This window comes from Triticum aestivum, chromosome 4A (assembly GCF_018294505.1).
Source record: "Triticum aestivum cultivar Chinese Spring chromosome 4A, IWGSC CS RefSeq v2.1, whole genome shotgun sequence".
Classification (NCBI taxonomy): Eukaryota; Viridiplantae; Streptophyta; class Magnoliopsida; order Poales; family Poaceae; genus Triticum; species Triticum aestivum.
This window is the reverse complement of record NC_057803.1, coordinates 569,959,572-569,976,869: the sequence shown is the minus strand read 5'-3', so window position 1 is coordinate 569,976,869 and position 17,298 is coordinate 569,959,572. Positions and strand designations below refer to the sequence as shown.

The following is a 17,298-nucleotide window of genomic DNA, read 5'->3' as shown; positions in this document are numbered from 1 at the left end:
GTTACATGATCATCATCATTAGCTTCCTCACTAATTGGTGTAGTAGTCACAAGAACAGATTTCTGTGATGAACTACTTTCCAATAAGGGAGAAGGTACAATTACCTTATCAAGTTTTCTACTTTCCTCCCACTCACTTCTTTCGAGAGAAACTCCTTTTCCAGAAAGTTTCCAAATTTAGCAACAAAAGTCTTGCCTTCGGATCTGTGATAGAAGGTGTATCCAATAGTTTCCTTTGGATATCCTATGAAGACACATTTCTCCGATTTGGGTTCGAGCTTATCAGGTTGAAGCTTTTTCACATAAGCATCGCAGCCCCAAACTTTCAGAAACGACAACTTTGGTTTCTTGCCAAACCAAAGTTCATAAGGCGCCGTCTCAACGGATTTTGATGGTGCCCTTTTAACGTGAATGCAACTGTCTTTAATGCATAACCCCGAAACGATAGTGGTAGATCGGTAAGAAATATCATAGATCGCACCATATCTAATAAAGTATGGTTATGACGTTCGGACACACCATTACATTGTGGTGTTCCAGGTGGCATGAGTAGTGAAACTATTTCACATTGTTTTTAACTGAAGGCCAAACTCGTAACTCAAACACTCTTCTCTACGATCAGATCGTAGAAACTTTATTTTCTTGCTATGATGATTTTTCACTTCACTCTGAAATTCTTTGAACTTTTCAAATGTTTCAGACTTATGTTTCATCAAGTAGATATACTCATATCTGCTCAAATCATCTGTGAAGATTAGAAAATAATGATACCTGTCGCGAGCCTCAATATTCATCGGACCACATACATCAGTATGTATGATTTCCAACAAATCTGTTGCTCGCTCCATTGTTCCGAAGAACAGAGTCTTAGTCATCTTGCCCATGAGGCATGGTTCGCAAGCATCAACTGATTCATAATCAAGTGATTCCAAAAGCCCATCAGCATGGAGTTTCTTCATGCGTTTTACACCAATATGACCTAAACGGGAGTGCCACAAATAAGTTGCACTATCATTATTAACTTTGCATCTTTTGGTTTCAATATTATGATTATGTGTATCACTACGATCGAGATCCAACGAACTATTTTCATTGGGTGTGTAACCATATGAGGTTTTATTCATGTAAACAGAACAACAATTTATTCTCTTACTTAAATGAATAATCGTATTACAATAAACATGATCAAATCATATTCATGCTCAACACAAACACCAAATAACACTTATTTAGGTTCAACACTAATCCCGAAATTATAGGGAGTGTGCGATGATGATCATATCAATCTTGGAACCACTTCCAACACACATCGTCACTTCACCTTTAACTAGTCTCTATTTATTCTGCAACTCCCATTTCGAGTTACTAATCTTAGCAACTGAACTAGTATCAAATACCGAGGGGTTGCTATAAACACTAGTAAAGTACACATCAATAACATGTATATCAAATATACTTATGTTCACTTTGCCATCCTTCTTATCCGCCAATCACTTGGGGTAGCTCCGCTTCCAGTGACCAGTCCCTTTGCAGTAGAAGCACTTAGTCTCAGGCTTAGGACCAGACTTGGGCTTCTTCACTTGAGCAGCAACTTGCTTGCCATTCTTCTTGAAGTTCCCCTTCTTCCCTTTGCCCTTTTTTTGAAACTAGTGGTCTTGTCAACCATCAACATTTGATGTTTTTCTTGATTTCTACCTTCGTTGATTTCAGCATCACGAAGAGCTTGGGAGTTGTTTCCGTTATCCCTTGCATATTATAGTTCATCACGAAGTTCTACTAACTTGGTGATGGTGACTAGAGAATTCTGTCAATCACTATCTTATCTGGAAGATTAACTCCCACTTGATTCAAGCGATTGTAGTACCCAGACAATCTGAGCACATGCTCACTAGTTGAGCGATTCTCCTCCATATTTTAGCTATAGAACTTGTTGGATACTTCATATCTCTCAACTCGGGTATTTGCTTGAAATATTAACTTCAACTCCTGGAACATCTCATATGGTCCATAACCTTCAAAACGTCTTTGAAGTCCCGATTCTAAGCCGTTAAGCATGGTGCACTTAAACTATCAAGTAGTCATCATATTGAGCTAGCCAAACGTTCATAACGTCTGCATCTGTTCCTGCAATAGGTTTGTCACCTAGCGGTGCATCAAGGACCTAATTCTTCTGTGCAGCAATGAGGATAAACCTCAGATCACGGATCCAATCCGCATCATTGCTACTAACATCTTTCAACACAATTTTCTCTAGGAACATATCAAAATAAACATATGAAAGCAACAACGCGAGCTATTGATCTACAACATAGATATGCTAATACTACCAGGACTAAGTTCATGATAAATTAAAGTTCAATTAATCATATTATTTAAGAACTCCCACTTAGATAGACATCCCTCTAATCTTCTAAGTGATCACGTGATCCAAATCAACTAAACCATAACCGATCATCACGTGAGATGGAGTAGTTTTCAATGGTGAACATCATTATGTTGATCATATCTACTATATGATTCACGCTCGACCTTTCGGTCTCCGTGTTCCGAGGCCATATCTGCATATGCTAGGCTCGTCAAGTTTAACCTGAGTATTCTGCGTGTGCAAAAACTGGCATGCACCCATTGTAGATGGACGTAGAGCTTATCACACCCGATCATCACGTGGTGTCTGGGCACGATGAACTTTGGCAACGGTGCATACTCTGGGAGAACACTTCTTGATAATTTAGTGAGAGATCATCTTATAATGCTACCGTCAATCAAAGCAAGATAAGATGCATAAAAGGATAAACATCACATGCAATCAATATAAGTGATATGATATGGCCATCATCATCTTGTGCTTGTGATCTCCATCTCCGAAGCACCGTCGTGACCACCATCGTCACCGGCGTGACACCTTGATCTCCATCGTAGCATCATTGTTGTCTCGCCAATCTTATGCTTCCACGACTATCACTACCGTTTAGTAATAAAGTAAAGCATTACATCGTGATTGCATTGTATACAATAAAGCGACAACCATATGGCTCCTGCCAGTTGCCGATAACTCGGTTACAAAACATAGTCATCTCATACAATAAAATTCAGCATCATGCCTTGACCATATCACATCACAACATGCCCTGCAAAAACAAGTTAGACGTCCTCTACTTTGTTGTTGCAAGTTTTGCGTGGCTGCTACGGGCTTAAGCAAGAACCAATCTCACCTACACATCAAAACCACAATGATAGTTTGTCAAATAGACTCCGTTTTAACCTTCGCAAGGACCGGGCGTAGCCACACTTGGTTCAACTAAAGTTGGAGAGACAGTCGCCCGCAAGCCACCTATGTGCAAAGCACGTCGGGGGAACCGGTCTCGCGTAAGCGTAAGCGTAATGTTGGTCCGGGTCGTCTCGTCCAACGATGCCGCCGAACCAAAGTATGACATGCTGGTAGGCAGTATGACTTATATCGCCCACAACTCACTTGTGTTCTACTCGTGCATATAACATCAACATAAATAACCTAGGCTCGGATGCCACTATTGGGTTTCGTAGTAATTTCAAAAAAATTCATATGCACACGCAAGATCATGTGATGCATAGCAACGAGAGGGGAGAGTGTTGTCTACGTACCCAACGCAGACCGACTGCGGAAGCGCTGACACGACGTAGAGGAAGTAGTCGTACGTCTTCACGATCCAACCGATCAAGTACCGAAACTACGACACCTCCGAGTTCGAGCACACGTTCAGCTCGATGACGATCCCCGGACTCCGATCCAGCAAAGTGTCGGGGAAGAGTTCCGTCAGCACGACGGCGTGGTGACGATCTTGATGCACTACAGCAGCAGGGCTTCGCCTAAACTCCGCTACAGTATTATCGAGGAATATGGTGGCTGGGGGCACCGCACACGGCTAAAGAATAGATCACGTGGATCAACTTGTGTGTTCTAGGGTGCCTCTACCTCGGTATATAAAGGACCAAAGGGGGGGAGGCTGGCCGGCCACAAGGGGTGCGCTAGGAGAGTCCTACTCCCTCTGGGAGTAGGATTCCCCCCCCCCCAATCCTAGTTGGAATAGGATTCGCGGACGGGGAAAAGAGAGAGGGGGGGCCGACCACCTCTCCTAGTCCTAATAGGACTAGGGGAAGGGGGAGGCGCACAGCCCATGTAGGGCTGCCTCTTCTCTTTTCCACTAAGGCCCATCATGGCCCATTTAGCTCCCGGGGGGTTCCGGTAACCTTCCCGGTACACCGGTAAAATCCCGATTTCACCCGGAACACTTCCGATATCCAAACATAGGCTTCCAATATATCAATCTTTACGTCTCGACCATTTCGAGACTCCTCGTCATGTCCGTGATCACATCCGGGACTCCGAACAACCTTCGGTACATCAAAATGCATAAACTCATAATATAACTGTCATCGCAACCTTAAGCGTGCGGACCCTACGGGTTCGAGAACAATGTAGACATGACCGAGACACGTCTCCGGTCAATAACCAATAGCGGGACCTGGATGCCCATATTGGCTCCTACATATTCTACGAAGATCTTTATCGGTCAGACCGCATAACAATATACGTTGTTCCCTTTGTCATCGGTATGTTGCTTGCCCGAGATTCGATCGTCGGTATCCAATACCTAGTTCAATCTTGTTACCGGCAAGTCTCTTTACTCGTTCCATAATACATCATCTCACAACTAACATATTAGTTGTAATGCTTGCAAGGCTTATGTGATGTGCATTACCGAGAGGGCCCAGAGATACCTCTCCGACAATCGGAGTGACAAATCCTAATCTCGAAATACGCCAACCCAACATGTACCTTTGGAGACACCTTTAGTACTCCTTTATAATCACCCAGTTACTTTGTGACGTTTGGTAGTACCCAAAGTGCTCCTCCGGTAAACGGGAGTTGCATAATCTCATAGTTATAGGAACATGTATAAGTCATGAAGAAAGCAATAGCAACATACTAAACGATTGGGTGCTAAGCTAATGGAATGGGTCATGTCAATCAGATCATTCAACTAATGATGTGACCTCGTTAATCAAATAACAACTCTTTGTTCATGGTTAGGAAACATAACCATCTTTGATTAACGAGCTAGTCAAGTAGAGGCATACTAGTGACACTCTGTTTGTCTATGTATTCACACATGTATTATGTTTCCGATTAATACAATTCTAGCATGAATAATAAACATTTATCATGATATAAGGAAATAAATAATAAATTTATTATTGCCTCTAGGGCATATTTCCTTCAATGGTGTCATGCCGGTGACGATGATGATCATGGCGCCCCGAAGATGGAGATCAAAAGGACCAAAATGATATTGGCCATATCATGTCACTATTTGATTGCATGTGATGTTTATCATGTTTTACATCTTATTTGCTTAGAACGACGGTAGCTTAAATAAGATGATCCCTTGCAATAATTTCAAGAAAGTGTTCCCCCTAACTATGCACCGTTGCGAAGGTTCGTTGTTTCGAAGCACCACGTGATGATCGGGTGTGATAGATTCTAACGTTCGAATACAACGGGTGTAAGCCAGATTTACACACGCAGTACACTTAGGTTGACTTGACGAGCCTAGCATGTACAGACATGGCCTCAGAACACGGAAGACCGAAAGGTCGAACGTGAGTCGTATAGAAGATACGATCAACATGAAGATGTTCACCGATGATGACTAGTCCGTCTCACGTGATGATCGGACACGGCCTAGTTGACTCGGATCATGTATCACTTAGAAGACTAGAGGGATGTCTATCTGAGTGGGAGTTCATTAAATAATTTGATTAGATGAACTTAATTATCATGAACATAGTCTAAATTGTCTTTGCAAATATGTTCTAGATAAATAGCTCACGTTGTAGCTCCCTGTTTCTATACGTTCCTAGAGAAAGACTAAGTTGAAAGATATGATAAGCAATGATGCGGATTGGGTCCGTAGTCCGAGGAGTGTCCTCACTGCTACACAGAAGGCTTACGTTTTTGATGCACCGCTCGATGTGCAAACCCCTACAACGTCGTGTGTAGATGTTGTGAACACCTGACAGACACATCCTGATGACTACTTGATAGTTTAGTGCACCATACTTTACGACTTAGAATCGGGATTCCAATGACATTTTGAACGCCATAGAACATATGAGATGTTCCAAGAGCTGAAATTGGGATTTCAGGCTCATGCCCATGTTGAGAGGTATGAGACCTCTGACAAGTTCTTTTGCCAACAAGATGGAGGAGAATAGCTTAGCTAGTGAGCATGTGCTCAGAATGTCTGGGTGCTACAATCACTTAAATCAAGTGGGAGTTAAACTTCCAGATAAGATAGTGATTGATAGAGTTCTCTAGTCACTATCACTAAGCTACTAGATCTTCGTGATGAACTATGACATGCAAGGGATGGAGTTGATCCCGGAGCTGTTCGCGGTGCTTAAGACCGCAAATGGTAGAAATCAAGAAGGAGCATCAAGTGTTGATGGTTTAACAAGACCACTGGTTTCAAGAAGGGTAAGGGCTAGAAGGGAAACTTCATGGATGGCAAACCAGTTGCCGCTCCAGTGAAGGAACCCAAGGTTGAACCCAAACCTGAGAGTAAGTGCTTCTATTGTAAGGGGAACGGTCACTGGTAGCGGAATTACCCCAAATGCATGGTAGATAAGAAGGCTGGCAACTTCAACAAAGTATATATGTGTTATTAATGTGTACCTCACTAGTACTCCTGGTAGCACCTGGGTATTGGATACTGGTTTAGTTGCTATTATTGGTGACTTGAAGCAAAAGCTACGGACTAAACGGAGACTGGCTAAGGGCGGGTGACGATGTGTGTTGGAAGTGTTTCCAAAGTTGATGAGATCACCATCGCACGCTCCATCTGCCTTCGGGATTAGTATTGAACCTAGATAAATGTTATCAGGTGTCAACGTTGAGCATGAATATGATTAGATCATGTTCATTGCAATGCGGTTATTCATTTAAGTTAGAGAATAATGATTATTCTGTTTACATGAATAATACCTTTCATGGTCATGCACCCTATGTGAATGGTTCAGTGAATCTCGGTCGTGGTAATACACATGTTCACGCCAAAAGATGTAGATAGTACCACTTTCTTGTGGCACTGCCGCTTAGGTCATATTGGCGTAAGATGCATGAAGAAACTCTGTGTCGATGGATGTTTGGAGTCACTTGATTTTGAATCGCTTGACACATGCGAGCCATGCCTCATGGGCAGGATGACTAAGACCCCGATTTCAGGTACAATGAAACGGGCAAGTGACTTGTTGGAAATCATACATGCTGATGCGTGTGATCCAATGAGAATTGAAGCGTGCGGTGGATATCGCTATTTTCTCATCTTCACTGACGATTTGAGTAGATATAGGTATATTTACTTAATGAAGCACAAGTCTGAAACATTTGAAAAGTTCAAGCGATTTCAGAGTGAAGTTAAGAACCATCAAAACAAGAAGATCAAATTCCTACGATCTGATCGATGAGAATTTCTGAGTTATGAGTTTGGCAATCACTTAAGACATTGTGGAAATTCTTTCACAGTTGAAGCCACCTGGAACACCACAGGGTAATGGTGTGTCCGGACGTCGTAATCGAACCTTATGAGATATGGTGCGATCTATGATGTCTCTTACCGGTCTACCGTTTTCATTTTGAGGATATGCGTTAGGGACAGTTGCATTCACTTTAGATAGGACACCATCTAAGTCCGTTGAGATGACGTCATATGAATATGGTTTGGCAAGAAACCAAAGTTGTCATTTCTTAATGTTTGGGGTTGTGATGCTTAAGGCTTCAGCCAGAGAAGCTCGAACCCAAAAGCGGACAAACACATCTTCATAGAATACCCAAAGGTGACAGTTGGGTATACCTTCTATCTCAGATCCGAGGGCAAATTGTTTGTCGCTAAGAACGGGTCCTTTCTCGAGAAGGAGTTTCTCTCGAAAGAATTGAGTGGGAGGAAGATAGAACTTGATGAGGTTGTCGAACCTTTACTTCAACTAGAGAGTGATGCAACACAGAAAGATGTTTTCTGTGGCGCCTATGTCTGTTGAATAGGAAGTTAATGATAGTGATCATGAAGCTTCGGATCAAGTTGCTATCGAACCTCGTAGGTCGACAAGGATATTTACTACTCCTGAGTGGTACAGTAATCCTGTCTTAGATATCATGTTGTTAGACAACAATGAACCTACGAGTTATGGAGAAGCGATGGTGGGCCCGTATTCTGACAAATGGTTAGAAGCCATGAAATCCGAGATAGGATCCATGTATCAGAACAAAGTATGGACTTTGGTGGACTTGCCCGATGATCGGCAAGCCATTGAGATAAATGGATCTTTAAGAAGAAGGCGGACGTGGGCGGTAATGTTACCATCTATGAAGCTCGACTTGTGGGAAAGAGTATTTTCACAAGTTCAAGGAGTTGACTACAATGAGAATTTCTCACCCGTAGCGATGCTTAAGTCCGTCGGAATCATGATAGCATTAGCTGTATTTTTGATTATGAAATCTGACAGATGGATGTCAAAAACAAGTTTTCTTATCAGTTTTCGTAAGAAAGAGTTGTATGTGATACAATCAAAGTTTTGTAGATCCTAAAGATGCTAAAAGGTATGCTGCCTCCAGCGATCCTTCTATGGACTAGAGCAACCATCTTGGAGTTAGAATATATGCTTTGATGGAGTGATCAAAGCTTTTAGGTTTATACAATGTTTGCTAGAAACTTGTATTTACAAGAAAGTGAGTGGGAGCACTACAACATTTTTGATAAGTATATGTGGATGACATATTGTTGATCCGAAATAATGTAGAATTTCTGGAAAGCACAAACGGTTGTTTGAAGAGTGATTTTCAAAGGAAGACCTGGATAAAGCTGCTTACATATTGGGCATCAAGATCTACAGAGATAGATCAAGACGCCTGATGATACTTTCAAAGAACGCACACCTTGACATGATTTTGAAGGAGTTCAAAATAGAACAGTCAAAGAAGGGATTCTTACCTGAGTTGTAAGGTGTGAAGTTGAGTAAGACTCAAAGCTTGACCACGGTAGAAGAAAGAGGAAGGACGAAGGTCGTCCCCTATGCTTTTGTCATAGGCTCTATACGGTATGCCATGCTGAGTACCACACCTGATGTGTGCCTTGCCACATGTCTAACAAGAGGGTGCAAAGGTGATCTAGGAGTGGATCACCAGATAGCGGTCAAAATTATCCTTAGAGGAATAAGGAAATGTTTCTCGGTTATGGAGGTGATAAAGAGTTCGACGTAAAGAGTTACGTCGATGCAAGCTTAACACCTATCCGGATAGCTCTGAGTAGAGATACCGGATACATATAATGGAGCAAAAATTTGGAATAGCTCCAAGTGGAACGTGGTAGCAGCATCTACGATATGACATAAAGTTTTGTGAAATACATAGGGATCTGAATATTGCAGACCCGTGGACTACAACCTCTCTCACAAGCATAACATGATCAAAACCAGAACTCATTGAGTGTTAATCACATAGTGATGTGAACTAGATTATTGACTCTAGTAAACTCTTTGGATGTTGGTCACATGGCGATGTGACCTGTGAGTGTTAATCACATGGCGATGTGAACTAGATTATTGACTCTAGTGCAAGTGAGAATGTGTTGGAAATATGCCCTAGAGGCAATAATAAATTAGTTATTATTATATTATATTTCATTGTTCATGATAATCGTTTATTATTCATGCTAGAATTGTATTGATAGGAAACTCAGATACATGTGTGGATACATATACAACACCATGTCCCTAGTAAGCCTCTAATTGACTAGCTCGTTGATCAATAGATGGTTACGGTTTCCTGACCATGGGCATTGGATGTCGTTGATAACGGGATCACATCATTAGGAGAATGATGTGATGGACAAGACCCAATCCTAAGCCTAGCACAAGATCATGTAGTTCGTATGCTAAAGCTTTTCTAATGTCAAGTATCATTTTTTTAGACCATGAGATTGTGCAACTCCCGGATACCGTAGGAGTGCTTTGGGTGTGCCAAATGTCACAACGTAACTGGGTGGCTATAAAGGTGCACTACGGGTATCTCCAAAAGTGTCTGTTGGGTTGGCACGAATCGAGACTGGGATTTGTCACTCCGTGTAACGGAGAGGTATCTCTGGGCCCACTCGGTAGGACATCATCATAATATGCACAATGTGACCAAGGAGTTGATCACGGGATGATGTGTTACGGAACGAGTAAAGAGACTTGCCGGTAACGAGATTGAACAAGGTATCGGGATACCGACGATCGAATCTCGGGCAAGTATCGTACCGATAGACAAAGGGAATTGTATACGGGATTGATTGAATCCTTGACATCGTGGTTCATCCGATGAGATCATCGTGGAGCATGTGGGAGCCAACATGGGTATCCAGATCCCGCTGTTGGTTATTGACCGAAGAGTTGTCTCGACCATGTCTGCATGACTCCCGAGCCCGTAGGGTCTACACACTTAAGGTTCGATGACGCTGGGGTTATAGGGAATAGATGTACGTGGTTACCGAATGTTGTTCAGAGTCCCGGATGAGATCCCGGACGTCACGAGGAGTTCCGAAATGGTCCGGAGGTAAAGATTTATATATGGGAAGTCATCATACGGTCACCGGAATAATTCGGGGGGTTACCGGTATTGTACCGGGACCACCGAAGGGGTTCCAGGGGTCCACCGGGAGGGTCCACCTGCCCCAGAGGGCCCTATGGGCTGTGTGTGGAGAGGGACCAGCCCCTTAATGGGCTGGGCGCCTTCCCTCTAGGGTCCATGCACCTAGGGTTTGGGGGAACCCTAAAGGGGGGCGCCCCCCTTGCCTTGGGGGGCAAGGCAACCCCCCTGCCGCCGCCCCTCCTCAGATTGGGTCTGAGGGGGCCGGCCCCCCTCTCCCTTGCCCCTATATATATGTGTGGGGGGTGGGAGGGCAGCCGCACCCAAGTTCTGGTGCATCCCTCTCCCTCTCCCAAGTCCTCCTCCTCTCCTGCGGTGCTTGGCGAAGCCCTGCAGGATTGCCACACTCCTCCTTCACCACCACGCCGTCGTGCTGCTGCTGGACGGAGTCTTCCCCAACCTCCTCTTCTCCCCTTGCTGGATCAAGGCGTGGGAGACGTCATCAGGCTGCACGTGTGTTGAACACGGAGGCGCCGTTGTTCGGCGCTTAGATCGGAATCAACCGCGATCTGAATCGCTGCGAGTACGACTCCTTCATCCGCGTTCTTGCAACGCTTCCGCTTAGCGATCTACAAGGGTATGTAGATGCACTTCCCTTCCCCTCGTTGCTATATTACTCCATAGATTGATCTTGGTGATGCGTAGAAAATTTTAAATTTCTGCTACGATCCCAAGCAGAATGCGCTACAGAGCCGCGTCTTAACCGACACCAATCGCCTCCGAAGATCAACAACTCCATTGGACCTCGCTTGTTGACGCATCGTTCGCCCTTAATGCCAACGGAGGAGATGACAAGCAAATGATGGGACTTGGTCAGTCCAGATAAAGGCATCACCTTGGATTCCCAGCGACGGTATACATGGCGCCTCTGAAGAACAATCTTGGGCACTGGCAAGCATCGGAGGAGCGCGACAAGGAACCTCCAAGCCAAGTGTCCAAACACAATGCTCCTAACGAAGGTACGGCGTCGAGGACGCCCCCATCGTGTCGATCCCACACCAAGCCTAGGCTTTCGCCCGAAGACATCTACCAAATAAACACGGGAGCAGGGAAGTGTCGACACATCTCAACAACGCCTCCAAGGAGGGGGCGACGACCAGGGGCGCCGTCACTGCCGGTGTTGACAAATGGGCAAGACCTTCATCTGTTTTTGCAGCACACCTCCCACCCTCGACGCCGGTCTGGGGCCACCGTTCGAGTTGTTCGCACCGCTGGCGCCGCAACACCACGTCGTTGTAGTCGTAGCATTACAGTCCACCAACACCCGCATGGCCGAGATCGCATTCCACCTCCCGCCTAGACGAGAGAAACGCAGCACGGCACCTCCATCTCCACCGAACAGGGCTGCACACCTCGTGCAATAGCTGTCTCACTCTAGACAGCTGTCACTACCACAACCCTTCGTCCTAGATCTGACCCCGATGGGCCCAAATCGAGCCCACACTTTCGCCTCATTCGCACCGACGCCTCCAGGAGGGCAACCGCACGCCCACACCCGAGTTGACCGCCGGCCGCCAGCACTCCGGGAGCTCCCGCCACTCTTGGCCAAACCCCACACAGCCGCCGTCACCATGAGAGCCGGTCTGCACGGCCCTCCACTCTCGCACTGACACAATATGGAGGCGTCGTTCCTCGACAGACTCCTCTGCTCCTCCGCGAATCTCCGTCGCACCATGGCCTGACCACACGCCGCCCGCATGACGCCACCCCTTCACGCAAAGGGGGAGGGGCCCGTCCGGGCTCGCTGACCTCGCCCGTTGCCTTTGACGGCCAGGCCCCGTCACCATCTAGGACGGGGGTCTCTGGCGGTTAGGGTTAGCTCTCCGGAACCGCCTGCACGTGCGGTCTGGGATGGAGGGGAAAGTTTTTGCTCTCATAAATATCAATTTTGATAAAGCACATTTAGATGTGCTCTAAGTATTGCACATCTAAATCCTATGTCATTGATTTTACGCTAAGCTTCGTGCAAGTATTTTCTTTTGTTTTTCTAGATTAATTGAGTCATTTAGATGTGCGACAAACCCAAATAATATAGTGTGTCTAGGGCACATCTAGATGTGCTCTAGTTATTGCACATCTAAGTGAGTGAATCAAGCATAAAGAGAAAATAAAAAAAAAGGAAAATATCCACACGAATCTCGACGTAAGATTAATGACATAGGACTTAGATGTACAATACTTGTGTCACATTTAGATGTGCTTTAGCAAAACTGAATAATATACTGAAAACCGGACTAAAATTGTGGCAGCACTGGCCGACCTGACCACCCATAAAAAGACACGCCGCCGAGAAGTAGAGATGAGCTTGCATCCGAGATGGCAAAGTGAGAACCAAGTTTTCTGCCAAACCAGCCAACAAAAGCTGACATTTCTTTTCACCAGGCGAGCGCTGGTGGTTACGCGCCACACAGATCTTTCTCTTAGGAGACGCGCTACAGATCGTTGGCCCATTTAGATGCATCACTCGATCGGATTTGGCGTTACGTCATTGACCGAACCAAACCAGATCACGTGGACAAACACGCCAAATTCAAGCAGTGACTCGAGTCACGTAACGGTATCGCTCGAGTGGAACTGCCTGGCATAACGGTGCTAGAATTAAGACTGACGTAAGCTACTCCTTCCGATCCATATTAATTGACACTGATTTAATACAATTTTAATAACAAAAAATACATTAGTAAATATAGTGCATGGCACATGCGGGCGAGCTTTCGCCCTACGTCCAAATTTTAAAAATTTACACGTAAAATTACATATGTACTTAATGACGGGTGAAGTGTGACTAATAAGTATCCATCCGTTTCAAAATAAGTGTCTCAACCTTAGTTCAACTTTGTACTAAAGTTAATATAAAGTTGAGACATTTATTTTGAGACGGAGGAAGTAACAAACTTTCAAACTTGCAAATTCACACTCTACCCAACACCAACTTCACAAATATCTTTATTTGTCACTCGGTATGTAAGTTGACGTCACGACAAACTCGAACTCCGACATCGACAGAGGAGAACGCAACTGTGCTATCGAGGATGAGAACACCACGATGATGTAAGGATTGCGACTTGAGTATTGCAAAAGGAAGTTTGAGTGTGTTTCTATGGTGGATATCATTTGGAGGCGTCTCATAGAAAATATAATTTTTATTGCGTTAATTGTACATCCTTTTCTCTATGCTTAACCAGGGGTGCAAATGTGTATTGTTTAGGGTAGCCAGTGGCCCTATCTAGTCCAACCAAATGAACCGCTTATTTTTTTTTTAAATTTTTTTATAATTCATTTGGTTGAACAAAATAGGGCTAGACATCAACTCTTGCAAGTTGAAAACCCGTACACAATATGGTACTGTAAATCCGTGAGCACTTGATGTACATGTTACATATCCTGATCTGAGATATCAGAATATCTCTGAGTTAATTTTACCGCACGGCAAGCGTGGTGAGCAATCTTCAAATCGTTCGGAAAAAAATCTCACAGTTATTTTTGTCAGTATAAGCAAGGAACCCCTAAAACCGAGAGCCCTTCTCCTAATAGGCAGAGCTCCAAAACGAACTTGGCGACTCTCCCCCGACCCTCACCCCCATCGCCCGCCGCCTCCGGCCTCCCCCGCCCGATCTCGCCGTCGCCATGGAGGACGACGACGAGTTCGGCGACCTCTACACGGACATCGTCCTCCCGACGTCCGAGCCCCCCAGGCCGCCGCCGCCCGCCGAAACCCCGCCGCGCGCCGCCCCGGCCCCAAACCCTAATTCCGCGCCAGCTCCCGCGTCGGCCGCGGCGGCGGCGGGCGCCGAGGACGACGACGACGACGACTGGCTGCTCGGAGGGGGCGACCCCCTCGCCGGGGTCGACCCCACCACCGACTGGGTCGACGAGGACGACGATGGCGGCGCGCCCCCCGCCGTGAAGCGCGAGGTCGATGCGAAGCCGCCGCCCCCCGCCGCGGAGGATCCCGATCCGCTCATGGGGGTCGGCGCGGACGACCCCGGGGCGGCCATCCCGGGGCTCTCGTCCTCGGCGGCGGCCGGTGGTGCGGCCGGGAGCGACGAGTGGGATAGCGACAGCGAGGACGACCTCCAGATCGTGCTCAACGAGACGGACGGACGCCGGCGGCTCGGGGAGGACGAAGGCGACGACGAGGACGGGGAAGACCTCCTCATCGTCGCCGATGGACCTCACGTCCCCGGCATGGAGGAGCAGGAGTGGGTGGAGGACGGGACAGCGGCTGGGCCCGAGGGAGAGAGAAAAGAGGGCGGTGAGCCTGGGAAGACGGGCCCCATGCCTGGCGGGAGGATCGGGTACAGTGGCGGCGGCCCGGGGTTCCACCCGCAGCACCATTCCATGTTCAAGGTCAGTTATTCGGGCCAAGAAGCCGTTCGATGTTCGATGCGCTCGGCCCACCCCCAAAGAGGGAGACGGCATAAACCCCGGTTGCAACTCGCTATGCTTTACGTTGTACTGTGTAAATTCCTGATAAAGTTTAGTTTCTTCCTTAGATTCTTTTGCATTCCTGCTTACTGTCCGACAATGTATACTGTAAATGCAATTTATATAACATATAAAGGGAACAAAGGGAAATACAATGATTTTGCATTTACTTTTTCATGCTTCCGTATAGCAACTTCAAGAGCCTTCTGAATGTTTAATCCCCGTGGGGTTATAATTCTTTGTTTAGTTAGTGAAGTAGTTAACAAGATGGTGGCATCGATACAGACTGGTCACTGAATTTCAAGTCAGTAACTTCATTCCAGATGCTGGTGTGATGCGGATGAAGTCAGCCATTTCGAGGAACATGCCGGTTATTTCATGATAGGAGATAGTGACAAGGTCGGCAGGTGCTCGAAGCTGGCAATATCACTTTTGTCCAGTAAGAGATAAGGCACACATTAGTTGACCCAGCTCCAAGAGCAGGCACTATGATGTACATAAGCTTGCTTGTCAAAGCTCAATCTTCAGGCTGTGTCCAAAATATTTCATTGTTCTGGCTATACACACTCAAGTTACAGTATTCGTTGGCTGTATGCGCTCAAGTCACATTCTCCCTAACTGTAGGTCTGTTAGTTCTAGCTATTTCTCTGTGCTAAACTCAACAACAGAACTATGGGGAAATTGGCAAACAGCTGCTGACAGGCGTTTTCCTGTTCCTTGCCGCGAACACAAATATTGACTCTACCTCTAGCAGGAGAGTGTTTAACAATCCCGCACTGGGACTCTTAGGACTAATGGCCATCTGACTGTGGTTGGACCCTGTATGATCAAAGAAGACTTGAATGATTTAGGTGCAGTTGTAACTGTTCGATCCTAAATGTATCGGCACATTTTGTCAGTGTGGAATTTTGTTCTATTAATATCTGCCTGGATATAACTAAGTGGTCAGCTCTAGCATAGTCAAATTACGTACTCACACCCTGGGGATGTGAGATCAGATCTCTTGCAAGTTAATGATAAATTCCATGCATCAGTACATATGCTATTATCTTTAATATAATAATTTGTTATCAAGCAATACCTGTAGTGGGATCAAATATGTTCTTCTGCTACATGACACTTCCTAAACCATTTTCAAAGAATGGCAATACTGGACAGCATGTAAACCCCAATTGAATATTAAATCAAGCACAGTTCAAGTTCATTTCACGAACTACATGATGTTTTGCATATATATTCATCATCTGTTCTCATGGCTTAACTGCTGGCAAAGCGATGATGTTAAGTACTTGGAAAGTTGTTGGTTGGGAAATGAGTGTTCTCATTCACCTTTTTAACTTTTTAAACTTTCTCTTTGATTATTTTTATAATCTTTGTTCTCCCTCTTGCAGTATGTACGACCTGGCGCTCCAACCGGTGGGGCTCCTAGTGCTCCTGGCCAATTCCGTCCACCTGGACCCCCTGGACCTTTTTCTGGTCGAGGAAGAGGAGACTGGCGGCCTGGTGCTTGTAGGGGCATGAATAAAGGTTTTCATTCAGGCTATGGAATGACTCCATGGGGTGGTGCTGGTCGTGGTTTTGGTGGCGGACTAGATTTCACACTTCCTCCTCACAAGTAAGTTAACTGGTAGACATGATAAGACCTGTAGGTCATTTTATGCTTCGCTTGCTGCAAACTCTGTTTATCTGTTGCAGTTGTGAGTGTGCATTAGGGTTATTATTGTTGCATGCTCTGGCAAATGCCAATTTTGCGTGAATTTAACTCAACGCATAGAATACATCTAGCATTCTCAACTCAAGCGCGCAGAGTCAAGAACCATATACCACTATTTGTTACCTTTTTTTTTGGATGAGGGGCCGGGGATTGAATTCTAGGTTGGAATCAAGGAATTATTTGTGTGCTTCCCGTTGTTATTTCAGTTACATCTGGACAACTATTCTATTTATGCTCATTATATGCCCTCTCCTCAACATAATTTATTTGTCCCAGGATAATTTTTGATATTGACATTGACACCACATTTGAGGAGAAGCCATGGAAATACCCTAGTGCTGAAATTTCAGACTTCTTCAACTTTGGGCTTGATGAGGAGAAATGGAAAGACTACTGCAAGCAACTGGTCAGTCCTTGTTTAACATTTGGTGGCAATA

At 45.3% G+C, this 17,298-nt stretch overlaps 1 protein-coding gene across 1 annotated transcript in view; it reads left to right on the top strand.

The window, feature by feature from the left end:
• Nucleotides 1-14,240: 14,240 nt before the first annotated feature.
• The window catches only part of LOC123087031 (FIP1[V]-like protein), a 10,492-nt gene continuing 7,434 nt past the window's right edge, over nucleotides 14,241-17,298 (top strand). The window contains exons 1-3 of the mRNA XM_044508930.1: nucleotides 14,241-15,069; nucleotides 16,539-16,762; nucleotides 17,138-17,267. Of these exons, the coding sequence (XP_044364865.1) occupies nucleotides 14,347-15,069; nucleotides 16,539-16,762; nucleotides 17,138-17,267 (1,077 nt within the window). The 5' untranslated portion in view covers nucleotides 14,241-14,346. The remainder of the gene's footprint in view (nucleotides 15,070-16,538; nucleotides 16,763-17,137; nucleotides 17,268-17,298) is intronic.